Raw genomic sequence first — 27877 nt, forward strand, 5'->3', positions numbered from 1 at the left:
TCTGTATAGCAGGCATACCCACCTCAATATGACAGCTGAACAGGCAATTAATTCAGTGAAATTCAAATCTAATTCTCTATTGGATGATGCATTCTAAATATTTGACGCCAATGCTCTCATCTTTAAAACGTTAACAAAAACAGGGAGTCAATGTAAAAATCACCATCAGCAAATCTGGAACGCTAAGTGTATAGTGCTGCTTATTCATCAGGTATTGGGTTGCCAATTGTATGGAGCTTTCTTGCTCATCAGGAAAAGGAGTAATCACTGTATGAAGCTGCCCTTTTATCAGCATTTACAGACCACTTTCGATATGTTCAAATTGTTATATTATACAGGATAGATTCACAATTTATTAAGACATGAAAAATGACTATTTTTGTGAAAGTTGTCAACATTATCAGTATGTTTCATCTGTACTGTTCCCCATATCTCTTTTGTAATGTACGAAGTCTTACAACACCAGGTTAAAGTCCAACAGGTTTGTTTCGATGCCGGCATCTCCACATCTTTTGTAATGATTAGCCTTTCCATCCTGATGCTTGTGGCAAACAAATGGAAGGTAGATGGGCCAGAAGGGAATTCTCTCAGTCACCATTGTCCCTTGGCGGTCAAGGAGCAATTTCCCCAAACTCCACTCCCCTTCCCCACCCCATCCAAACCTTAATATTTGCCCCACATTCCATCAGTTTTCCATAAGTTTATATATTAATTTAATGTTTACTTTTCTTTTTTGTATGCCACTGATATTTACAGCTTTCTTTGTTTGACTTCAGTTTTCTAGCAGTTAATGTTTGGGTCAACATTGTTACAAATGGGCAGGACAGGGCAGCACGGCGTGCATTGGTTAGCACAGCTGCCTCACAGCACTGAGGGTCCGGGTTCGATCCTGGCCCCGGCCACTGTGTGGAATATGCCCATTCTCCCAGTGTTTGTATGGGTCTCATCCCCACAACCAAAAGATGTGCAGGCTACGTAGATTGGCCATGCTAAATTGCCCCTTAATTGGGGGGAAAAAGTAATTGGGTACTCTAAACTTATTTTATTTAAAAAAAAATTTTTTTTAAAGGGGTAGGGCAGATGGCTTACTTCCAGTCACGGGAGATGAAGTACTGCAGCTCAAGCAGGCGATGCTCACAGTCCTCCACCATCTTTTCTGTGTAAAGGTGTTCCATCAAACACGAGAGGATCCTTCCAATAGAAACATTAGCAAGTTTTAGCACAACAGCTTAGTTTGACCCATCCTCAAATACAGAACCATCACTGGTAAAGCGTGAAACCACACCAAATGAGCAGCTTCCCTCAGTAAGCTCAAAATAAGACAGCAATTAAACTTTAGTCACAACCACACAATGTTACTAGTGTTAACGTGTCTATGTATACCACAGTTTTCAGCTGACAAAATGCACCTTGCATCTGTCAATGTATTGCCCATCTAGCCATCTCTATATATTATATATATCATATATCGATAGGGCTTTAAACTAAATAGTGGGGGGGGGGGGGGGGGGGGGGGTTAATAGTGTGGAGAATTAGAAAATCAATGTTAAAGGGGACGCTGGAAGTGCAGGTTAATGACGAGGACTTTAAACTAGTTAAAGGGACAGAGGGCTCAGGCGGGTTAGTAAAGTTTCAAGAACACGGAATAGAACAGAGACTACAGAAGGTGGCATGAATCTAACCTCAAGCGAAGCAAAAAAGGAGACAAATATGAAAAGGGAGGTGGTCAGTACAGGACTGAGGGAGCTGTACCTAAATGCATGCAGTATACAGAACAAGGTAAATGAGCTTGTTGCGCATTGAAATTGGCCGGTACGATGTTGTGGGCATCAGAGACGTGATTGCAAGGGGATCAGGGCTGAGATCTAAATATCCATGGATGTGTCCTATCAAAAGGACAGATAGATGGGCAAAAGGGGCGGGGTTACATTGTTAGTAAGGAATGAAATTAAATTGATAGCAAGAAGCAATATAGGATCAGAAGGCATAGAATCTGTGTGGATAGAGTTGAGGAATCGCAAAGGGGAAAAAATGACCCTGATGGGAGTTATGTATAGGGTAGTAGTCAGGATGTGGGGCAGAAAATAAATCAGGAGATAGAAAAAGCACATATGAAAGGCAACTTTACAAAGACAAGATTACAATAATCATGGGGGACTTCAGTATGCAGGTCGACTGAGAAAATGGTAGTGGATCCCAAGAAAAGGAATTTGTGGAATGTCTAAGAGATGGTTTTTTGGAGCAACTTGTGACAGAGCCCACTAGGGAACAGACAGTTCTGGATTTGGTGATATTTAATGAGGCACACTTGATTAAAGAACTTAAGATGAAAGAACCCTTAGGGGCAGTGACCACAGTATGATAGAATTTATCCTGCAGTTTGAGAGGAAGAAGCTAGACTCAGATGTAATGGTATTACAATTAAATAAAGGTAACTTACAAAGACATGAGGTTGGAGCTGGCCAGAGTTGATTGGAAGGGGAGCCTAGCAGGGAAGACAGTAGAACAGAAATGGCAGGGGTTTGGGGGGTTATTTGGGATACACAACAGAAATGCATCCCAAGGAGGACACATGCTAAGGGGAGGATGAGGCATCCATGGCTGACGAGGGAAGTCAAGAACAGCATTAAAGCAAAAGAAAAAGCATACAAGGTGGTGAGGATTAGTGGTAAGCCAGAGGATTGGGAAGCCTTTAAAAGCGAGTAGAGGACAACCAAAAAAGCAATTGGGGGGGGGGGGGGGGGGGGGGGGCTAGCTGGTCATATAAAAGTAGCTAGCAAGAGTTTTTTTTCAATATATAAAAAGGTAAACGAGAGACAAGAATATAGATTTGACCACTGTAAAAATAGACTGGAGAGGTAGCAATAGGAAACAAAGAAATGGCAGAGGAACTGAATAGTTACTTCGTAACAGTCTCCACGGTGGGTTACCACAACTTCAAGAGAGTCAATGGGCAAAGGTGAATGTTGTGACTATCACTAAAGAGAAGGTTCGGGGAAACTGAAAGGTTTGAAAGTGGATAAATCACCTGGACCAGATGGACTACACCCCAGGGTTCTAAAAGAGATAGCAGAGGAGATTGTGGGGGCATAGGAATCACTGGAAGCAGGGAGGATCCCAGAAAATTGGAAAATGGCAAATACAGCACCCCTACTTAAGGGAAGGAGAGAGGGAGGCAGAAAACGGCAATTGATAGGCCGATTAGCCTGACTTTGGTCATTGGTAAGATTTTAACTCCCATTGTCAAAGATGAGATTGCAAAGTACTTGGAAGTGCATGATTAAAAATAGGACCGAGTCAGCACGGTTTAGTCAAGGAGAGGTCATGTCTGACAAATCTGTTAAAATTATTTGAGAGGGCAACAAGGGAGTTAGACAAAGGGGAACGAGTGGACATGATCTATTTGGATTTCTTTTTTAAAATAAAGTACCCAATTATTTATTTCCCAATTAATTGGAAATTGAGCGTGGCCAATCCACCTAACCTGAACATCTTTGGGTTGTGGGAATAAGGCTTAGGAAGTAAGAATCACAAAGGGACTTAGGAGTCCCAGCTGAAGATTCTCTTACGGTTAACATGCAGGTTCAGTCAGCAGTTAGGAAGGAAAATGCAATGTTAGCATCATATCAAGAGGGCTAGAATACAAGGACAGGGTTATACTTCTGAGGCTACATAAGGCAATTGTGCTAACCACTGTGCCACCCTGCCGCACACAGATCTATTTAGATTCCCAGAAGGCCTTGGACAAGGCGACAAGAGTCCATGGTGTTATGGGTAAGATACTGGCATGGATAGAGGATTGGCTGACTGGCAGAAGGCAGAGTGTGGGGTTAAAGGGATCTTTTTCAGGGTGGCAGCCGGTGACTAGTGGTGTGCCTCAGGGGTTAACGATCTGGAAGAAGGAACTGAGGGCACTGTTTCTAAGTTTGCATATGATACAAAGATATGCAGTGGGACATGTAATGAGGAAGCAGGGGGGCGGCAGAAGGACTCGGGACAGGCTAGGAGAGTGGGCAAAGAAGTGGTAAATGGAATACAATGTGGAAATGTGTGCGGTTATGCACTTGGTAGAAAGAATGGAGGTACAGACTATTTTCTAAATGGGAAAAGGTTTAGGAAATCAGAATCACAAAAGGACTTGGGAGTCCCAGTTCAAGATTCTCTTACGGTTAACATACAGGTTCAGTCAGCAGTTAGGAAGGAAAATGCAATGTTAGCATTCATGTCAAAAGGGCCAGAATACAAGAGCAGGGATGTACTTCTGAGGCTACATCAGGCTTTGGTCAGACCCCATTTGGAGCATTGTGAGCAGTTTTGGGCCCCTTATTGAAGGAAGGATGTGCTGGCCTCGGAAAGGGTCCAGGGGAGGCTCACAACAATGATCTCTGGAATGAAGAGCGTGTTGAGGACTCTGGATCTGTGCTTTTTGGAATTTAGAAGAATGAGGGGGCAGGGGGATCTTATTGAAACTTACAGGATACTGAGAGGCCTAGATAGAGTGGATGTGGAGAGGATATTTCCACTAGTAGGAAAAACTAGAACCCGAGGCCTCAGCCTCAGACTGAAGAAACGGTCCTTTAAAACTGAGATCAGGAGGAATTTCCTCAGCCAAAGGGTGGTGAATCTGTGGAACTCTGCCGCAGAAGACTGTGGAGGCCAAATCATTGCATATCTTTAAGACAGAGATAGATAGGTTTAATGCTGTCCCTTATCTCTTTCTCTGTCCATAGCTGTTTTTTCTGTGAATGGAGCTTTTCCCTCTCAGCGGTATAAACTGGTTTTGCATTGCAATAATGTTTCCTTAAACATCGTTCACTGTTCTTCAGTCGTTTTACCAATTAGCAGATTTTCCCAATTTTATGTGGAAAGTCTCTGTCTCAACTCATTAAAGTTGGCCATACCTAAATCTAAAAGTCTAACAGCTGATTTGCATCTTTCACTTTCAAACATTACATTGAACACAATAATGTTATGATCACTATTTGATAAATGTTCAGGTTACTAATTAAATCTGTAAATAATGGGATCAGGGGTTATGGGGAGAAGGTAGAAGAATGAGGATGAGAAACATCTGCCATGATTGACCGATGGAGCAGACTCAATGAGTCGAACGGCTTAATTCTGCTCCTATGTCTTATGGTCTTTCTTTTGAAAACACCAACACTTGCTGGGCTGCACTTACCAAGGCCATGGCAGCTCTTTCACACATAACTCAAGAATAGAAATAGAAAGCATAAGTTGAATCCAATGCAATCTTCTGTCAACATGCATACTTTCCACTGGGAGCCAATGGATAGTCAACAGTAACCCTAACAATGGACTGAAGCATCCCAATTAGTTCCCTGGTTGAGACTTGGCATTTGTCAGAAATTGAACCTACGACATCGACAATGTGTGGCTTCATGCTTCTCTGGATGATGCCTTTGTCGACATGGCTGTTAGGCACAGGTGAAGGTCATTCAGCCACTCAAGCCTGTTATCATTACATTAAATCAGTACCTCACAGCATTTACCCAATTTTGTTCAATATCCCTTGACGGAGCCGGCTCAGAGTCAAATGGCCTCCTCCTGCTTCTATCTGCTATGTATTCTTCTCGAATAAAATCTTATCAATTTTGGTACTTTTGACCTCGTAGCCACAGTCTTGTGGAGGGAGAGTTCCAAATTTCCACTGTGTCACGTGTGGAAAAAAGCACTTCCAGAATTCACTCCTTAAACGACTGTACTTTAATTTTAGGATGTCTTCTTACACATTCTTATCTGGACTCAAGATTCACAAATTCTGCTGCAATTAAAGACATGGATGTACAAAAAGAAGACCAAGTCCAGAATCTCAATTACAGACTCTACACACCCAAGATTAGAGCATACGGATTGAGTGGACAACTAGGCCCTTCCAGCCTGCCCCACTATTCAATAAGATCCTGGTTGAACTGACTAACAACATGCCTACACCCAGTATCCCCCCCCCACCGACCCCTATTTTAAAAAAACCCAGAACCTATCTGCTTCTGCCTTGAAAACATGCAAAGACTCTGCTTCCACTGCCTCTTGAGGAAAGAGTTCCCAAGACGCACTACCCTCAGAATAAAATTCTCATCTCAGTCTTAAATGGGTGACCTCTTATTTTTAAACAATGACTCCTAGTTTTAGATTCTCCCACGAGAGGAAACATTCTCTCTATACCCACCATGTCAAGACCCCTCAGGATCATGTATGTTTCAATCAAGTCACCTCTTACTCGTCTAAACTCCAGCAGGTACAAGCCTGGCAGCAAACACCATACTATTTCTTACTTACATTGGATCTCCATTACGAATGTGTTTACAGGCTGTTTGGATGACAGACTCGCAGGCTTCATTCAGTGCTCGATCAATACGGTAGTCTGCACCAGGGTCTGTTTCTTGAATTAGGGACTGAAGCTGGAATAGGAGTAGAAGGGGCATTAAGCATGCACAGTCTAACTAGAAATCTGGATCCCGAGGTTTCACTACTTCTATTAATGACTAGATTACATAAGTACATGTCTGGTTGTATCCTCCGTACAAAGGAGAAACTTTTGAAGTGCACTGTTTTTGTGCAACGCATCTGTAGTATCCAGGTCATGACACTGATTTTCACTGCAGTCTAACATCTACTTCATTATTCATTAAGAGATCATAGAATCCCTACAGTGCAGACAGAGGCCATTCAGCCCAAAGGAGCACCCCATCCAGGCCCGCACCCCTGCCCTATCCCAGTAACCTCACCTAACGTACATATCCTTGGATATTAAGGGGGAATTTAGTTTGGCCAATTCACCTAACTTGCACATCTTTGGACCATGGGAGGAAACCAGAGCAACCAGGGGAAACCCATTTGTACTCGGGGAGAAAATGTAAACGGAGTCATTCAGGGTCAGAATTGAACTCAAGTCCCTGGCACTGTCAGCCAGCAGTGCTAATCACTATCACAGTATAGAATTCTACTTGCTGACATTAAGACAAGATCTCTGTTACTTTTTTTTTTTTAACTGAAAAGGTCCAGAACAGGCGCCGGAGTATGGTGACTAGGGGATTTTCACAGTAACTTCATTTGAAGCCTATTTGAGCTCATTTGAGGGGCTGGTTTAGCACACTGGGCTAAATCGCTGGCTTTTAAAGCAGACCCAGGCAGGCCAGCAGCGCGTTTCAATTCCCGTACCAGCATCGCCGAGCAGGCGCTGGAATGTGGCGACTAGGGGCTTTTCACAGTAACTTCATTTGAAGCCTACTTGTGACAATAAGCAATTTTCATTTCATTCATTTCAATGTTAATGTAAGCCTACTTGTGACAATAATAAAGATTACTATTATAAGATTAGCCAGTGGTGGAAAATCAAATGTCTCATTCAAAGTACACTCTCCTGGGCTGACTTTTAACTTACTCATATAATCTCATTAGAAGCATCTTCCAATGACAAAGACCAGCAACATCGGCAGAACTGTCAACACCTGCTCAGTGTGCTGGAAATGGTCCCTTTGAAGCTGCCTTTCCTATGCTGTGCCAAGTACAAAATGATCGAACATCATTTCTAATCTCATATAACGTCAACACAGTCAAATTACATGGTGTGACTTTTAAACAGGTTAAAAGACCATGATTATTCGACCTATCAAAACACTCACTGACTGCTGGCAGTTCTGACCCAGACTGCCTTTGTCACCTCGACCCACTCTCATCAAGCAGTGTAACGTTCGGCCTTTCCGGTGCAGGCCTGAACAGTGGAGTTCGATTTCACCGCGACAGTTGAGGACAATTTCAGGGCTTAGTGAGAAATCTTCCATCAGCATTCTACGATAATCCATCATCTCTCCTTGACACTCGCCGCTCACCTGTCGACCTGTCAGGTCAGGGAGATAATTAGTGAAACATCAGTATCTTTGCACATAACACAGCCCCATGAGCATGAATTATCAGAGGCACACCCCATTCCCTAGTATGCTCTTATGGATTGCAAGCCTACCATCCCCTCCTCCTCCTTCATGGGGTAAACCTGGAATGAAACTTAGAAACTCTTTTACTGCAACTTTTGCTGAGCTCTCTTTCTGTGGTCAAAGGACATACACCAAGTTCCCGTGATTTCTCAATAGCACTTAAATTTGGTTTCCAGAAGATACAGAATTATGATCGAATGACATACCTATTATTCTCCACATGTTAACAAAACAGTCTAGGTTAAGAACTAGAGAAATCGCACATTGTGTGAATGTGCGAATGTTTTACGACAGCTTTAAAGCATAAACTCAGTCTTGGCCACCTGACCAATTATGAATCTTATTTTTCACTAGGTTAGAATTGTAGAATCACTACAGTGCAGAAGGAGGCCTTTTGGCCCATCAAGTCTGCACCGACCCTCTGAAAGAGCACTCTACCTATCCCAGGAACCCAAACTAACCTTTTTGACACTAAGGGGCAATTTAGCATTGCCAATCCACTTAATCTGCACATTTTAGGACTGTGGGAGGAAACCGGAGCACCCAGAGGAAACCCACACAGATTTGGAGAGAACGTGCAAACTCCACACATGCAGTCACCCAAGGCCGGAATTGAAGCCCAGTTCCTGGCGGTGAGAGGCAGCAGTGCTAACCACAGTGCCACCTTGTAATCTTGTGGTCTGTAATCTTTTCAAATCTCAATGGCTTCCTGGAATCCCTTTTTTGGTTAGGTATGCAGACATTAATAAGCAAAGGAAACATCAGAACTTCCACCCCACCCTTGCTCCTCTCCTCTTTACATAAGTCAATACTGAAGAAAGGGAGAAAAGATGGGAGCCCTTCCGTTTCAGTCAGCTGCTACTTATTGGCTCAGAAAGCTAAAGTTCCTGCTCAGGAAAAGCCTTAGCACTGAACCCTCCAACTTTTTAGTGCACCCAACATCCCATAGCAAAGTTCAGAATTGCACTTGTTATCTCTTATAACTCAATTGCAACTGACAGTTATCAATACTTAATTAACTGAAATATTCAATGCCTGGGTTCAGACTACAGGCCCGAATTGAGATCAGTGGCAGTAAACATTCAAACTTACCTCTATGCACGGCAGATTCCAGACAGAGCAACAAATAGGAAAGTCGAGCCTCACGGGCACGCGGCAAGTTCTCTGCATTGCATCGATTTTTCCGGAGGTCATTTTTACATGCTTTGGCCAGGGAGTAACTCACTTTGTAATCCTGAACGATCAGCTTCTGTCGTGTTGTGAGTGCCTCGCGACACTGGAAGGGAAGAGAAATCAGCACCTACTGCAGAAGTCCTCAAAGTAAAAATACATTTTTACAGAACAATATCACGTTTTACAAGATCAAGCAGCAGCAGCATGAAGGATGCCCCCAGGCGTGGGTGCCTGGAAGCAAACATTCCAGGATCCAAACTTCTAACTTAATACACACAATGTTCCTGAAGCATTGGACTTACCTAAACGGCATGCAATTTTCTAAATCAAACTCTCAATTACTGTTCCAGCATTTCAAATAATGAAATTAGAAATATTCAAATAGTAACAAGCATGTTCAAATCCTCAATTTTTATATCAAAACCTTTTTCTAATTTTACAAAATTCCTCAATGGTCTGACTAATCTTACAATCCAGTTAACATTTTCTTCAACAAAGTCCTGCCTTGCCAACTCTTTTTTAAACCCACTCCCATCTAGCTACATGTCTCATCAGTCCTGTTACGCTTCTGGCCAATTTCCTATAGTTCTCCTCCTGACCTGTGTCTGTTCCCTTCTCTTTCTTGTGAATGCCTTTGGGATGTTCTGCTATGTCGGAGGTGGCACTCAAGTTTAAACGGTTAATGCTGAAACTATAATTGCAACTTTGTGCAGTAAATTTCATGCTGTGCAATCAACATTCAGGGCCAGAAGGGCTGAAACCAAAGTATCGATTAGCAAACTCGGTCTCTAGTTAATAAAGAAAATAAGTTGGGACTCCAGTATTGGAAAGCTTACTAGAATTAATGCTTTAAAGCTTCATGGCATATCCTCCAGCCCTAAAAATGTGATGGCTATTGGATTTCTAACAGCCTTGCTGAAGGAAGTGACCAGAAGTAAATTAAGTGTTTAGCTACTGTGCTAGTCACCATCCCATTGTCCAGAAGTCTCTTTGTATGTGCTCAGCTAATGAATGTCTTTGACCTGTTTATCGGTTTATATAATTAACAGCAATTGTTATGTATTATAGTACCGTGAAGATCTATAATTTTATGAATGCTACAGGCAAAAATTTCATAACTGTATTCTCATTAAGGTAGCAGCAAGGCAATCTCCACTCAATAGCTGACTGTTGGATTGACAAGTCTTATCTAATGGAAGCCGTACCACACAATTGTTTGCCATTGATAACAAACGGTCACGGTTTTGGAAAGAGTCACAGTGCATGCGTGAGAATTTCATGACAGAGCTAGGTTTAGTTGGAGTCTGGACAACAGGGGCATTAATGTAAAAGGAGCAGACTTGAGGATCTGCCATTTGTTTGGTTTTGGCTTTGGTCAGGCCATTCTGCTGGTGGGATAGGACATAGCTGGAACTGATGTTCACCATCCTCTGATGTTAGTTTCCCTGCTGTTTGACCGTTCTCATCTTTTGTCCTCTCTGGGGACTGCCATTAGCACTCTTTTCCCTTGGGTTCTCTGGCCATTAGCACCCGGTTTCCCTGGGTTTCTGTGGCTATGACTCATCTTTCATTCTCTCTCCACAGTATAAATATTTCTCACTTTCTCTGTCTGTTAGCTTTGACAGAGTCATCGGACTCAAAACGTTAGCTCTTTTCTCTCCCTACAGATGCTGCCAGACTTGCTGAGGTTTTCCAGCATTTTCTCTTTTGTAGCTAGAACTAGTATTGGGAGAGTCTGGGCCATTAACTTTCAGGTATGATGCTGAGAATATCTGACAGTCGAGCTGTTGCTTGATGAGTCTGTGAGACAGCCTTCCCAATTTTGGCACAAGTCCCCAGATATTAGGATTTTGTAGGGTTGACTGGGTTAAGTGCTTTTTTGTATTTGGTGCAGAGACTGGTGCTGGGTGTGCTGTTCATTTTTGACTTTCCCATAGCATTGTAATACAACTGACTAGCTTGCGAGGCAATTCCTATTGGGGGGGGGGGGGTCTGAAGTCACATAGGCCAGAAGGGTAAAGATACAAGTTTACTTCCTTAAAGGACAAATAGATTCTTATGACAACCCTGCAGTTTGATGGTCACCATTATTGATATAGTACTACTTTTCTCCAAAGTTTGTGTTAATCAATTGAATTGAAATTCTCCTGTTGTCATGGATGTGAGCTCATCTCCGGATCACAGTCCAGGTGCCTGAATTATTAGTCTAATAACATAACAATTATGCTACCATGCCAGCACTGATAAGATTACTGAAATTAGTGAGCACATTAATGTTAATGGATGTATTAATAGCCTCCCAAAAAATTGGACTTGTGACCTGCTGCAAAATGTTGATTTCTAAAGTGCAGTTAATTAAAACAAATACATCCCCAACAATTATTGTCTCTCCTGAAGCTGATCTCGCTCTGCATGTGGGAATTTGGTTGTAGATATACATTTGTGGAATTTTCTGAATTTTGCAATGCAGCATTGTTTAAAACCTGTTTGTATGCTTTTAGCCAGCTTCATATCATTGCTTGGCACTGCTTTTTCTTTTGTTGTTGGAGGCAATTTTTACTGAATATCAGTTTGTGTTTTGGTCTTTTTAAAAAATTGTTCTCTATGTCCTGTTACTTTAATCTACTTTAACAATTTGCTGCTCTCTATCCTAGACCTTATGGACCAGTAGTATAAATACTGTGACTACAACAGCAAGCCAGGGGTCAATTACTCTGCAGCAAATGACTCACCCTGATTCCAAAAGCCTTTCCACCAGCTGAAAGGCACAAGTCAAGAGTATGGTGGAATAGTCTCTACCTGCCTGGATGAGCACAACTCCAACAATACTAAAGAAGCTTGACAACATCTAGTACAAAGCAACTCACTTCATTGGCATCCCATCCACCATCTTAAACATTCACTCCTTGCTTCTCGGCCTTTTGGCTAAGACCAAGCATCAGATCAGGCCCAAGATGAGGTGCAATGTCTTTTCTTGTCAGCTTGGATCTTATGCGTCTCCCTTGTGGAGGCCATGGATTGGGTTTGATTTGAAATTGAATTGTTTTTTTGAGCAAACAATGAAATGGGTTAAGGGTTTGCCCTGGACAATTTGTGCATTGGCTTTGTAACTTTAAGGATGGGGTAAAAAAAAGTGTTTAAAAACATTCACTCCTCCACCAAGATGTGCTGCAGCAACTTGCCACGGCTCCTTTGACAGCACCTTCCAAACTTGCAACGTCTACCATCTAGAAGGACGAGGGCAGCAAGTGAGCAAGTTCCCAAAGTCGCACACCATCCTGGTTCGGAACTAAATCACTGTTCCTTCATTGTTGCAGGATTAAAATCTTGGCACTCCATGCCGAACAGCACGTGAGTACATCCACACAACATGGACTGCAATGGCTCATGAAACCAACTCATCACCACTGTCTCGAGGATAATCAGAGCTGGCTTTGCCATGACGTGCAACAAATTCACTAATATTTGGGGTTTTTTGTACACGGGTGTGAACTCCAGTGAATGAAGAAAGTTTTTATGCAGACAATGCAAACATGTCTGCGAGCAACTAATGCAAAATGTTTTAGCGTGATTCAAGGGTTTGAACTTGTTCCATAATGGAAGGATATGAAGCAGAAGAAGGAAAGCTCACTTACTGCCTCTTCTCTTTGGCTCAAATAGCAGTCTTTATTATACTATTCACCCTTCAACACATCGCAGTGAACTGGCAGAGAGCAACTATAAGTAACTAGGTATAATTTTTGTTTAAATCTCAATTGTATTGAGTTTCAAGACAGGAAAGCAGATGCGATTACGTAGCTTTAAATCAAGACTTCTCATGCACCAAAAACAGAAAATGCTGGAAAATCTCAGCAGGACTGACAGCATCTGTGGAGAGCGAACTGAACTAAAGTTTCAAGTCTGAATGATCCTTCAAAGTCATTTAAAATGGCATGTCTGAAAAATTTAAGACCGAGTTTGCCTGCTATTTTATAAATATACTCTTGGTGCTGCTCCTTAACCATACATTCAGTCAAGCTCTATAATTCTGAGTTTCCACTTAAGCGATGCTCACTCTGGAGGAACACTGCTAATGAATTCCAGCATCTAAAACGTGGCACATGTAAAGCTGCAAGCAAGAGTTATGCAATTTAACAGACATATTGCAAACAAAACCCATCTGTTTTTTATTTCCTTAATAACTTGGCCACGTTTAGAACAGTATGAATTTAATCTTTCTGAAACTCAGTGGTCACTATATTACCAACCACTAACCTCTATTTTGGGGGCGTAAGTTTTATTTTTATTCCTACAAAGAACTCCAGGCTGGAAGATACTCGACCCATCTTTAAGCACACAACAAAGAGAAGCACCTGTACATGCATTTGTGTATGTTTCAATCCAATTCACATACACATGATGCAAATAATCAAAAATTAATAAAATAGTTATCCAGAGCAGCTACTAACTTGTACACAAAAGTGAGCAAATTCTGAGCCAGCCCAAGTTCAAAACTAAGTACCAGTGCTTTAACGGTGTACGGTTATATCCAGCACTCCCACAAATATCATCAATTGGACACAAGGAAAAAGTGATGCATAAAATGATCAAACATCAGCATGCGCATTAACGGAAGAGAAGATAAAGGTGGAGTTGTGCTTTGAAGCTACGGAAACAGGAGCTCATAGTGACCATTCCAGCAGAAGGATAATTTGGAGCTGTTCAACTATCAGGGAGGGCTGGACTTCTGGAGTGTGTATGGAGTGAGTGGTCGTACCTTTGGTGGCTCCTGCTACAAATTGTGTAGTCTTTGAGGGCCAACGGTGTACGAGTGCCGAGGGAAGGTAATACTGCTCTGGTGGGGTGGGTACATGGATCAGCAGGCAAGGAGTGCCACGAGTAAGAGAGCGCAGTTGGAGCAAGAACATTTTTGTGGTGCGATGCAGGTGAAGATGGCGGAGTGTAAGAGGGCAGCGCTGCCCATCCAGTAGCCGACGGAGCAGCTGGTGGAGTTCCTAAATGGCAAATTCCAGAAGCAGAGGAAAGGAGCCTTTGAGGATTTGGCCACGGTGGTGGAGCCGCTTAAGAGCTGCGATCAAGCAGGTGGAGCAGAGACAGGAGGCTCAGGGCCTTGCGATCCAGAAGGTGGAGAAGTTGGTGGTGGAGCATGAGGATCGGCTGACCTTATTGGAGGCGAGGATGGGGGTGGTGATGAGCAGCCAGAAGAGGCTGAGAAAGAAGTTGGAAGACCTTGACAACCACTCCAGGAGGCAGAATGAGAGTCATGGGGATGCCCAAAGTCAAAGGTGTGGAGGCCGCCAGGTTTGTGGCGAGCATGTTGGAGAAACTGATGGGGGAAGGAGGCCTTTGACCAGCCCCTCAAGGTGGATCAGGTGCACATGACGTTGAGGAGGCAGCTGCAGCTGGAGGAGCTGCCGAGGTGATGGTAGTGAGGATGCATTGGTTCCTGGATAAAGAGAAGATCTTGAGGTGGGCGAGGCAGACCAAGAAATGCACCTGGGAGGGGAGCGAGCCGCAGATTTACCAGGATTTGGGGGGCGGAGCAGGCCAAGCGGAGGGCGGGTATAATCGGATAAAGGCCACCCTCTACAAGGGGGTGAAGTTTGAGGCTCTGTTCACTGCCGCTTGTGGGTGATGCATCAAACGCAGGAATTTTATTTTGACTCGTCGGAGAAAGTGATGGGGCAGGTTACTATGTGAGGGTGGAGATGGTGAGTGTGCCTTTTGTTTCTCTGTTTGTTAGTGGTTGTGAGGGGTGGACTGCGAGGGTGACGTGAAGAGGTCTTGGGCGGGGGCCACCCTGGCCAGGCTGGTTAATGGGAATTAAATGGTGGTTGTCAGGAGAAGGGGTGGGGGAGGGTTGGACACACGTAGGCTGGTTATGTGGGGCAATTTCAATGCGACTTAGATCAAAGATTGGATAGGTACAGTCCCAAGTAGCCACGGGTATCGGCAATAGCTAGGGAGTTGAGGGGGTACATGTATTTTGGGGGGGGGGGGGGGGGGGGGGGTACCGGACCTGCAGGAGGCCGAGGGCACTCTCATACTTCTCACACGCGCACCAGGGTGTCCTCCCAGATTGACATTTTTCTGATGGATAAGGCGCTGCTGGCGGGGGTGGCCGACAGTACCGTGCCACGTGGTGCACTGGGTGGATTTGTGGGTGGTTTAGGGGGCCCAACGGCCGTAGTAGTGGTAGATAGATGTGGTGGTGTTGCCGGATGAGGGGGGCGTGCGACTGGGTGAGGGCTGCCATTCAGAGTTATGTGGAGCTGAATGACAAGGAGGGAGGTCACGGCCTGCACGCTGTCGGAGGCTCTTAAGGCAGTAGATAGGGGTGAACCTATTTTGAACCGGGCACATAGGGAGAGGGTGGAATGAGAGGAGAGGGCAAGGCAGGTAGAGGAGGTTCTGAGGGTGGATCGAGGTTTTCAGTGGCGTTCGAGGAAGGGCTATTGAAGGAGAGGCAGAGGCTCCACAAGTTTGGGGGAAGCTGCCCACCATATTGTCAAGGCTTCCATCTCCCTGATTTTGAAGAAAGATAAGGACCCGGAGCAGCGTTGGTCGTACCCCTTACATCATTGCAACGGTGTTGGTGACAGTGCCAGTGTTGTGAATAGAGGACTTGTCTGCCAGGGGAGAGCCAGACGGGATTTGTGAAGGGAAGGCAGGTGTCGGCAAGTGTGCACAGGCTGCTGAATGTTATTATGATGCCCTCAAAGAGATAGGAAGTAAACATAATGAATGCGGAGTAGGCCTTTGATCGGGTGCAGTGGGTCTACTCGTTGGAGGTGTTGGATCGGTTCGAGTTTGGACAGGGGTTTGTTGACTGAGTTAGGCTGTAGTACAGGGTGTCGTTGGCAAGCGTTCGGACGAGCAGGACGAGTTTGGGTACTTCTGGCTGCATTGAGGCAGTGGTGCCCGCTCTCCCCGTTGCTTTTCGCCTTGGCGATAGAGCCATTGGCAATAGCGCTTAGGGGGTCAAGGAGTTGGAAGGGGATTGAGCACAGAGTTTCGCAGTTGCTATATATCTAGGACATTGATAAGATTCTGGAGATCATGAGGGAATTTGGCTGGTTTTCGAGGTTGCAGTTGAACATGGGGAAGAGCAAGGCGTTCCCGATCAGTGTTAGAGAGAAGGAGGAAGAGGTTAAGGGAGCTGGCGTTTCGGGTGATGAGGGTGTGTTTTCAGTATCTGGGATTCCAGGTAGCATGGAGTTGGGCCCAGCTACACAAATTGAACTTGGCACGACTGGTGGAATGTATGAACGTGGATTTCAAGAGGTTGAATATGTTGCTACTGTCACTGGTTGGGCGTGTGCAGACAGTTAAAATGACGGTGCTGCCCAGGTTCTTGTTTGTGTTCCAGAACCTTACCATCTTTGTTCCCAAGTCCTTTTCCAGGAAGGTGAATGGGATAAATTTGGGGTTTGTGTGGGCTGGGAAGACCCCACAGGTAAGGAAGGTGTTCCTGGAGAGGGGGCGAGGGGCTGACTTTGCAGAGTTTGGTGAATTATTGAGTGGCAAGCAATGGTGGGGAAATGGGCAGTGGAAGAAGGGTTGGTGTGTGTGTGTGGGGGGGTGGGGGGGGGGGAACGACGACATCAGGTCAGGAGGCAGGTTTGAGGGCACTGTTATTGGTGTTTTTTCTGACTCGCCGGCCAGGTACTCAGTGAGCCCAGTGGTGGTTTCGGCATTACGGGTGTGGTGCCAGTGCAGGCATCATTTTGGGTTGAAGAGCATGTTGTTATGGGCGCTAATATGTGGCAATCAGAATTTTGTGCCGGCGGGGCTGTTTTGAGCGTGTCCAAAGCGGAGGCGGCAAGTGGGAACAGAGTATTTTAGGGACTTGTTACCAAAAGGGAATGGTTTTTGGTACCTGGAGGTGAGAGATTCCGTGAAGAGAGAGGTACTGTCCTTCCCGGGGTTGCCGCCTCCGGTGTTGCAGGACAAGTTGTTGCCGGAAGATGATATAGGGGAGAGGGTAGCGGTCACGTATCGTGAATTGATGGAGAGGGAGGGTGCATCGGTGGAGAAGATTAAGCTCAAATGGGAGGAGTTGGGAGGGGCAGTAGGGGCGAGGAAGTTGAAAGAACCCTTGCCGAGGTTGAACGCGTCCTTCTTGAGTGCGAGGTTATGCCCCATCCAGTTTAAGATGGTGCATAGGGCCCACATGACAGTAGCGAGGATGAGCCGGTTCTTTGCAGGGGTGGAGGATAGGTGTGGGCTCTGTGCAGGCTGGGGTGGGGGGTGGTCTGTGAATCATGTCCACATGTTTTGGGCGTGTCCAAAGTGGAGGGGGTTCTGGCAGGGGTTCTTGGATGATATGTCAGAGATTCTTGTGAGGGTGGCTCCAAGTCCAAAGGTGACGATATTTGGGGTGTCGGAAGATTCAAGAGTCCAGGTGGGGAGAGTCTGATGCATTGGACTTTGGCTCTCTGATAGCCCGGAGGTGGATTTTGTTGTGTTGATGGGATTCGGAGCCGCCGAAGGCGGGGGTATGGTGAGTGATCTGGAAGAATTCCTGCATTTGGGGAAGGTCAAGTTCACATTTAGGGGGTTGGAGGGAGGTTTCATCTGGAGGTGGAAACCGTTCATTGAGGGAGGTTGGGGATCTGTTTATGTTTTGATCATCTGATATTTTCATGTAAAAAGCCTTGAAGAAAAATATATATTTTTTAATTGTCAGGAAGGGCTGATAAGTTTATTAGGTCAGATATCCCTTTAGGTCTTACGGAGTTATACAGGAGTGGTGAACTTTGCCATTCCAGATCCAATTTCTTATGAGCATTGCATCTTGTACAGAAACTGCAGGCAAATACCTGTGCCTTAAAGACTGGCAGGGTAAAATTCAAATATTGACTCTTAACTGTTCACTGATCTTTATTGAAGGCAGTACAATGGTACAAGAGCATTTATATTGTGAAAACTAACAAGGAATGTGCAACCTGCTAAACTCCGAAAATTTGAATGCTCAGTGTCTGAAGGTAACAAACACAATATGAAAATACAAAATAAAATTAACCTTCAAAGTGCAACTTGAAAACCAAGTACAATATTTCACTAAAACAGCAACGGGCTCCACTGCAGCCGGACTGAACAAGACACAGTTAAATGTCACAATTTAAATTAAAATATTAGCAGGGTAATACCAAACAAATAGGAATGTCTAATTTGCCCAGGTGTATAGAAACAATGGTTGTGATCTCTGAAAAGAATGAAATGTCAGTGGGAAGACCTTGGATAACCAAACTTATACATATCAGGTGAGGTCAAGATTTACGAGCATACAAACGGATGAGAGAGCAATAAGGACCGTCAAACTAACTGGCTGCTTACCTTATCACTCATGGCTTCTTCGAACTTGTGGTTGAAAAGGCACTTGTACACACGGCCCTCCCCACCCTGAATCTATGGAGTCAACAAAAAGGCAGAAGATTAATGACCTTTGGCACAGCATGGTAGTTAAGGCTAATTGTCATTTACAGGATGAAGTCAAGCAGAAATTGAAATTGACAAAACAAGCAAGGCTCCCAAATACCATAAATGCAAGTTGTTGTTGCATTGTGCTACTTGCTCAAGAATTAAAGTAAGAAGTCTTACAACACCAGGTTAAAGTCCAACAGGCTTGTTTCAAACACTAGCTTTCGGAGCACTGCTTCTTCCTCAGATGAAGGAGCAGTGCTCCGAAAGCTAGTGTTTGAAACAAACCTGTTGGACTTTAACCTGGTGTTGTAAGACTTCTTACTGTGCTCACCCCAGTCCAACGCCGGTATCTCCACTCAAGAATTAAAGGACAGATTCATAGTTCGAGCTTCCGTTTTAACGTACGATTTTAAATGATATCAGAAATCCCAAAGGTCCCACCACTACCAGGTTGATATTCTAAGGTTTCTCCTAATTACGGGGTGGAGGGGACTAAAATTTCCAATGCCAACCACTCGGGTTGAATAATTAGCACAACATTGCACAATGTTATGAGAGAACACATTATTTCTCTGCAGGTCAAGGGAGACTGAGTGAAGATTCCTCCACAGCACAAAATGACAAATTAAGTCACTGCTCTTCTCTCTCTCCCCTTCCCACTTAACTTCTAGCCATCTCAAGACAAAGAAACCGAGGAATGGCATTAAATATATAATGGCATATATAACTTTGGAAAACTGCTCTCAAAATTTGTAGCTGAGAATAGCTGTACAATGGAGTTCATAGATCATAGATCATAGATCATAGATCATAGAATTTACAGTGCAGAAGGAGGCCATTCGGCCCATCGAGTCTGCACCGGCTCTTGGAAAGAGCACCCTACCCAAGGTCAACACCGCCACCCTATCCCCATAACCCAGTAACCCCACCCAACACTAAGGGCAATTTTGGACACTAAGGGCAATTTATTATGGCCAATCCACCTAACCTGCACATCTTTGGACTGTGGGAGGAAACCGGAGCACCCGGAGGAAACCCACGCACACACGGGGAGGATGTGCAGACTCCGCACAGACAGTGACCCAAGCCGGAATCGAACCTGGGATCCTGGAGCTGTGAAGCAATTGTGCTATCCACAAGGCTACCGTGCTGCCCCAACCAAGTTGGCTCTCTAGTCATCAAAAAGTAATCCAGTATAAGGCTACAGGGTTGTCAAGAGAAAGCAGTTCCAATTTGGCCTTCTGTGATCTATGTACTGGAAGCAGCTCTTCCAATGAGCTGGATGTTTCCTCGTTTCCCCACCCTTCCAAATGCAGACGTGCCTCAACATCTTTCCTTATATGGTATTTATTTGAAACTCATTCCATCCACATCACCACTCCCAATAAAAATTAATATTGAAGCTTTATTCTGTTTAAAAACATGAATCCTTCACAAAGAAGTTGGAGCTTGCAATAGTGCACAATTATGCAATGCTGAGATCTTCCCAAACTCTGGTGACAACAAAACAATGGAAACAGGCTGCAAATTACTCAAGTTAAAAAAATCAGGAAAGCATGTATGGCAACAAAAGCAGGTCATTAATGCATTTACGATATCCAATTATCAACCAGATTTAACATCAGTGAGAAAAATAACAGTTAATACAATAAGGTTGTGAACAATTCATAAAGGTATCCCACATAATAAGCTCCTTGGGAATCAATATCTTGAATGCTCAACTTTGAGCACTGACCCTAATGGGTATCTCGTGATTCCATTGAGAACGCTGCGTCTGCGTCAACACTTGATTCTTAGGGGAACCAAGACACAGATTAATTGCATTACATTAAAAATCAACTCCATCAATTAGTTTGTACTCAAAATCTTTTATTTTGAGAACACAAATATCACGGGAATATTGCGCACCCAGAATTTGCTGTCTCGTCTCCCAGTTTCGACTATTTTTGAAATAAATTTAGAGCACCCAATTTGTTTTTCCAATTAAGGGGCAATATAGCGTGGCCAATCCACCTACCTGCACATCTTTTGGGTTGTGGGGGTGACATCTACGCAGACCCCGGGAGAATGTGCAAACTTCACATGGACAGTGACCCGGAATCGAACCCGGATCCTTGGTGCCATGAGGCAGCAGGGCTAATCACTGCTCCACCATGTTGCTCCTCAGCTTCGACTATTACATGCAAAATACACATTTAAGTCTTCCCAGAGTTACTTTATCAAAACATTGCCAATGCCCACTCGAACCAGCTACGACAAAGTACCACCCAGTCAAGCACCCCATCAGATTATTCTTTTCTCTGTCCCAGTGGAAGACACCACAGCCTTCTCTGTCTGAACTTGCCAATCAGAAACTGTACACAGTGGGGTTCATTCCGGTGACCTCCCACTACTCCCACCAATCAACACCATCCTAAATTCAGAAACATCAGCTCCTTTGTCCGTATCCTATGCCATTGAGGCCTCATGTTCTGGAAAGCCTCAAAAACCACTACATCACCATCCTGTTCTTCATCCAAGACCCTCCTCAAAACAGACGACCTCTTTGGTCAAGCTTTTGTCCACTCCAAATATCTCCTTTGTCCCAACATTAATTTTTGCCCAATTAAGCCTCTGTGAAGCCTTTGGTGTCGCAATATTAATTGTAAATGTAGACTTTTTTAAAAAATGTAATAAAACCTGTTACCAATACATTAATGAATGCAGCACAATGATTAAGAAAATGGCAAAGAAATCTCTGAAGCTTCTGTCCAAAAGATATGTGCCTAAAACAAATGAGCCACCAAAGACGGTCATAGTCTGCTCCCACAGTTACCATGTGAAGGAGTAGATTCTGAGCTGGACAAAGCAAAGGTGGGATGTGAGTGGGAAGGCCTTGGTATATGTATATACCAAGATCTGGCAGCAGAGTTGGCAATAAGGTAACGAGCCTTTGGACAGCTGATGGTGAGGTTTGGAGTGGTCTACCCTGCGAAGCGGAGAGTTGTGGTGTTCTGTTGTCTTGCTGTTGCAATGATGCTCACAGAACTGCTGATGACTTTAGTTAATACGTGGAAGGATAACATGCAGAATTCTATATGAACATTTTAGGCGATGCACTTTGAAACCTGGTATTCTTGTTGGTTGCTCTGGAACTACCCGATGTGCGACTGTCCTTGTGTACATCTTACTATCAACTGGTGAATGTGCCACATCACATGGCCAAGGTCTGACGCCACCAGCTGGTTGGAGGTCGCATTACTAACTGCATACAATCTTATTCACAGACAGATCACCACATTCCTCTTCCTTTGAAGATGTCAACACTTATACATAGAAACATCCTTTGTCATGTACAGAAACATTATTTGCATCATCTATCATCACATGTGGCATGTGTCTGTCTTAAAGATCTAATCAAGCTTTAATATACATGATACATTGATTTAACTGTGCATTGATTTAACTGTGCCATTAATTTACATGATATGCCTGTTACAAGTGTCCTTTGCTCCCATCGTCTGAAGTCTTGTCAGCTTTCTGGAATACTGTTTTTTGTGACTTTTTTCATGTTTTAGCCATTTTAGGCGATGCATCTTGAAACCTGGTATTCTTGTTGGTCATCCTGGTGTCTTCAGCTTCTTCCGTTTCTTTGCTCAATGCTGTTGGCTGCTGCGTTGCTCTCGCGATACTTTCTGCTGCTGCTCTGTTGTGTGGTCTCCGGCCTGTCGGCCACATTGACGCTATCTTCTTTCTTGGTATCTTCAGTGGAGTGCCCCACTCTCCTTCTCTTCCTCTTTTTTGTTTTTAGTGCCAATTTGCGACCACTTCCTTTGTAGTTTTTGTGAGCTATTTTTTGAGTGCTTTTCGTCTTTCGTTTGGCTCTGGTAGCAAGCACCCTTGTCGCTGGCCTGCACCATGGAATCAGAGTGTTGTGGGTTGTCTGCAGAGACGTCTCGTGTTGGCGTGCTTTAGAGGGACTGTGGCGTGGTAATTAAGTCAGCACCTTCAATAACCAGCTGCAGAGCCTCTCACACTACTATCAGAGTTGGATTACAATCTGGTGTCTGGATTGGCTCACACTCTGGTATCTGGGTAGGATTAGCATCCTCAGCGCTGGGCGTTGCCCCTTCATCTTGTGTTTGAGCCCCAAATGATGGCTTCTCGTCACTTGATATCACTATGCACACCTCATCAGATAGCCCAGGCAGGGACTCATCCTCATCGTGTAATAGTATGTACGTGTCATCCAAAGCCGTGGAATTGTATCCAGATTCAGTATCAACTATTGTCATGGCGCTGCATACAGATACAGGCCATGGTTCATCCTTGTCATGGATTATGTACGTGTCATCCATCGCCGTGGAACTGCATATGGATGCAGTCATTTGCTCTTCGAACTGCTCCTGCGGTGGAGTAGCCTCGCGTCTCAGCGAGTCCACTGCCAGAACTTCTTCATGGGGCTTTGATGGTTCTCCCTTTGCTTCTGGAGCTAGTTCTCCAGAATTGGTAAAAATGTTTTATGTTTTCAGTTGGTTCGGGAACTACATCAGTTTCGTCTTGAGGTGTCTGCTGCTGAAATCTTGCTGTCCATTTCTATGTGCGCCATCTCAGAGTATTCACACTTCTCGCTGTCCGGCACAGGCTGGGCGTCTCTTGCAATCACCTCATCATTTCCGTCAAATCACCGATGTAGCGCTGCACAGGCTCCCTCACTGAGCTTGCCATCTCTCCCGCAAAACAGCTTTACTAGCGCTTCATGTTCTTCCAGCTCATCATCCAAACCTTTGCTTACTTCATTGTCTTCATAGTGTTGGTATGATTCATCAAGGTACTCATCTTCAGAGTCTGTTTCATCAGCAAAAACATCTCCTGTAAATACGGCATTGCACATGGAATTGTGTGTTCACACAGGATCCGACCAATTTCAACGTCAGCAGCGGGTCTTGATGCAGAACTTTTATTTAACATTCCATGCTGCGGAGCGTCTGGAGGTCTGAAGAAATTGAAGAATGAGCCATTTGGTACAGTTTTCATAACCATTTCGCGAGTGCTCCAACCGTTATGCTTCGGATTCATTTTAATGGTCTTCAATGTGTCATTTTTTCTTTTCTTCCAGTCAATCTAGCACCCGGTGCATCCCGTGATTTCTGATTCGTCACAAAATGAGAACCTCTATTCGTCCGGGCGCAATTCCAACTGGTATGCTTTCATAATTACCTCATTTGTAAAATACCATTTGGCTCAAACGTAAACTCCAGAGTGAAGCTTATCAGCTGTGTACGCTCTCAACATTCAACATTCACATTTTGTAGATGCTTTAATATGGGCTCATCATGCTCCTGTATCATGCCACTGAGTAAACACACCTTCTTGCTGTTAACCAGAAGCCTGGAATTCCCTTTGGCTCTTCCAACGCCTCATTGGATTTGTCGTCTTGCGCTTGCTTCTCATCGAGTGAGTGCATCAGCATATCTTGTTGCGAGGCTCAGTAACCGTCTGGCCACTCGTTGTCTGGACCATACAGCCACTCAGGACTAATCAGAAGGATTTCTTCATTCGTTTCGTTTGAACTGCTCAGGCCAGTTTCTAAAGTTAGATCAATATAGAACTGCTCTTCTAAAGACACCTCCTCCACTGCAATAACTGCTCTGATTTGGTCCATTGAAGGACGTGAAAAACATTGTTTCGTAAAGTGATTCATTCGGCCGCACCTGGAGCATACTTTTCCATATGCTGGATATTGCCGTGGGCCATGTCGGTTGCCACATTTCTGGCATAAGATGGCGGACCCAGTCGGCCACTTAAAATGGCCGCCATGTATTTTACGGAACTGCATCACAGTGCTGATAGCGCTAGTGTTTTCCTCCATGTTGGAGCCAAAACGTTTTGAGCTGAGTGTACTGATTTGCTGTGCAGCTAACTCACTCGCATGACAAATCTTAATTGCTTTTTCCAATATCAAATCTTCTTCCTGCAGCAATCTTTCACGGAGCTTGTCATTTGACATGCCAAATACTATTTGGTCGTGGATCATTGAAGATTTTAGATTACTGAACTTGCAGGACTGCGCCTTCGGCCTCAAGTCAGTAACAAAACTGTTGAAACATTTGCCAGGTTTCTGGGTTTTGAAGAGCAATGCCGATCAAAGTACTCCATCACTTGATTGTATCTCTTGCGTTCCTCTTTGCCATCAAAAGCAAATTTTGATTGCTTGTGGACCCGCCACCGTGAGCAGCAAAGCAATGCGCCTTTCGTCGGGCAGTGCGTGCAGGCCAGGGGCCGAAACATAGAGCTTAAATGGCTGTTTGAAACCGCGCCAGTTTTAGTCTATGTTACCCGATACTTGAAGCTGGTGGGGTGTCTTTAAACTCTCCATCCCAAGCTTCACCGTCTTTTATTGCATTGAGTCATCACATGCTGTAGTTTACCAGGTAGGTTGAAGAATCTTCCTTTTTCTTTGGCCTGGTTTCCTTTGTCTTTTCTGCTTTTTCCTTAAATGGTACCATGAATGAAATGAAATGAAAATCGCTTATTGTCACAAGTAGGCTTCAAATGAAGTTACTGTGAAAACCCCCCCAGTCGCCACATTCCGGCGCCTATTCGGGGAGGCTGGTACGGGAATTGAACCATGCTGCTGGTCTTCCTTGGTCTGCTTTAAAAGCCAGCTATTTAGCCCAGTGTGCTAAACCAGCCCCATGTTGTGTTCTGTTCTCTTGCTGTTGCAACGATGCTCACAGAACTGATGACTTACTTAGAATGAAGTTTATTACTTAAACACGTGGAAGGATAACATGCAGAATGCTATATGGGCTAGGTTGCTCTGGAACTAACCGACTGTCCTTGTGTACGCCTTACTACCAACTGGTGAGTCTGCCACATTATGTGGCCAAGGACTGACAACACCAGCTGGTTGGAGATCGCATTATTAACTGCATACAATCTTACTCACAGACATATCACCAGCCATAATGACTCACAAATCGAAGCACTTTTATTTTGAGACGGCAGGGCATTCGTTAAGGACTGGGGTGGAGATGAGTTGCCAGCTGGACTTTGTTGGTGTGGACTGGGAATGTTTTATTTTTGACCGTTCTCTTTGGAAATTTTTTTTGGTCTTTTCGGCTGGGGGGGTGGGGGTTGCATGTGCTCGTGTTTCTTCTTATGGATGTGCTTTCTTCTTCGTTTCAGGGATGTGGGTTTTTTGGACATGATAGACTGGGTTATTGAGGATGGGGTGGGGAGGCTCTGGCAGGGGTCACCACAGGAGCAAATGAAGGTTGGCTAGTGAATGGGAAGTGTCATGGTAGAGGGGCTGCAGTCATTGGAGCCTGGGTCATGCAGGTTGCGATGGACCTGGGAGGTGTGATTGGTGAGGGGAGGGGATCGACACTGGGTTTGCAAGAGGAAGTGGATCGGGAGGTTTCTGGGGGTGAAGAGAGGTGGGGGGGGGGGAATTCAAAGTTTTACTGTGATTCTTGTTTTTATTTCAGTGCCTGCCGGTCTTTTTGCCTCAGTTGTTTGAAAGGGGGGGGGGGGAGGAGAGAGATGATGTCTGTGAATGATGTGGGAGGGGCCCTGCGAACTACATACATATGTTTTGGTCCTGCCCGAAGCTGGAAAGGTTTTGGAGGGCGGTCTTCAGCACCATCTGGGGGGTTTCGCAAGTTGATGTTGAGCCTGGTCCCCTGGAAGCCAATTTTGGAGTGTCAAGTTTCAGACAGGTGTGGCGGCAGGTGTCTTGGCTTTTGCCTCACTGACTGCTCATCGGCAGATCTTGTTGGTATGGAGGTCAGCTTCTCCAACCAGCACCTCGCAATGGCGGGGGGGGGCCTGCTGGAGTTTTTAGTCCTGGAAAAGGTGAAAGTTGCTCAGGGGGCGGGCGGCGTGAGTGATGGGTTCTACAAAAGTTGGGGATTGTTCATTTTCCATTTTAGAGTTGGTTACCGTTGACTGTTGAGGGAGGGGGTTATATGGGTGGGTGGGGGGGCTTTATGTCTTGGGTGGGTTTTGTTACTGTTGTAAATTGTAAAAATGTTGAAAATTTGGAATAAAAATACTTTCAAAAGATATATGAGCTCAGCAATCCAAAGTAAATATACAAAATTTGCAGATCACACCAAATTTTGGGGTATAGCTAATACTCAGGAGGGCTGCGACAAAGACAATATTAATAACTTACAGGAATTGGCAAATTAATTTCAATGTAGATCAGTCTGATGTGTATTTTTATAGAAGACCGCACCACCCTTAGAAAAAAGGTGTGTTGAATTGGGGTAGAGGACTAAGGGATAGAGGAGCACAGATGAACAAATTACCAAAAGTACCAAGACAGGCGAATAGAGATATTAAAATGACAATGAAAACATTGGGGTTCAATTCTAGAGAGAGAATTGAAAGTCTGAAAAATCGAAAGTCTGAAAAATCAGACATTAAATTTGCACAGAAGCTTGGTTAGGCCATGCTGCTATACTGTGCACAGTTTTGATCAGTAACAAAGATATAGAAGAATTCAAAATTGTTTAAACAAATTTACTAAATATTTGAATTGAACGGTTGACCCCTTCAGCAATGGCTACAGGTCTTTACTCTAGAAAAGGAAAGGCTGAGCGGTGACCTGATGGTGAACTTTAAAATTATCCAAGAGTTGGATGAGGTAAATAATAATATAATAATAATCTTTATTGTCACAAGTAGGCTTATATTAACACTGCAACAAAGTTACTGTGAAAAGCCCCTTGTCGCCACATTCCGGCACATGTTCGGGTACACAGAGGGAGAATTCAGAATATCCAATTCACCTAACAAGCACTTTCAAGACTTGTGGGAGGAAACCGGAGCACGCGGAGGAAACCCACGCAGAAGCGGGGAGAACGTGCAGATTCTGCACAGTGACCCAAGTCGGGATTCGAACCCTGGTCCCGAGAGCTGTGAAGCAACAATGCTAACTACTGTGCCACCTAAAGATATTTCCACTCGTGAAAAACACCAAAACTAGTGCCTATGAACATAATGGCCATTGATGAATCCAATAAGGAATTCAAGAGAAACATCTTTCCTCTTTCTCCAAATAATGGTTTGAATGTGCTGCCATAGGAAGTTGATGCGAACAGCACTAATGTATTTATTGGGACGGTAGAGAAACACATGAGGGAGAAAGGAATAGAAGGATATGCTAATCTTTTTTTAAATTCATTCATGGGATATGGGCATTGCTGGGACAGCATTTATTGCCCATCCCCGAGGGCATTTAAGATTCAGGTAGCATGGTAGCATAGTGGTTAGCACAGTTGCTTCACAGCCCCAGGGTCCGAGGTTCGATTCCCGGCTGGGGCACTGTCTGT

The 27877-nt window shown here is 44.4% G+C and overlaps 1 protein-coding gene across 3 annotated transcripts in view; it reads right to left on the minus strand.

The window, feature by feature from the left end:
* LOC140430793 (Golgi apparatus protein 1-like) overlaps positions 1 to 27877 on the minus strand; it is a 200069-nt gene that overhangs the window by 54303 nt on the left and 117889 nt on the right. For all 3 annotated transcript variants that reach the window (XM_072518489.1, XM_072518490.1, XM_072518488.1), the window contains exons 6-10: positions 18468 to 18539; positions 9048 to 9231; positions 7647 to 7861; positions 6301 to 6422; positions 1090 to 1191 (exon numbers count right to left, since the gene is read on the minus strand). In XM_072518489.1, coding sequence (XP_072374590.1) covers positions 1090 to 1191; positions 6301 to 6422; positions 7647 to 7861; positions 9048 to 9231; positions 18468 to 18539 — 695 coding nt within the window. The remainder of the gene's footprint in view (positions 1 to 1089; positions 1192 to 6300; positions 6423 to 7646; positions 7862 to 9047; positions 9232 to 18467; positions 18540 to 27877) is intronic.

This window comes from Scyliorhinus torazame, chromosome 10 (assembly GCF_047496885.1).
Source record: "Scyliorhinus torazame isolate Kashiwa2021f chromosome 10, sScyTor2.1, whole genome shotgun sequence".
NCBI lineage: Eukaryota > Metazoa > Chordata > Chondrichthyes > Carcharhiniformes > Scyliorhinidae > Scyliorhinus > Scyliorhinus torazame.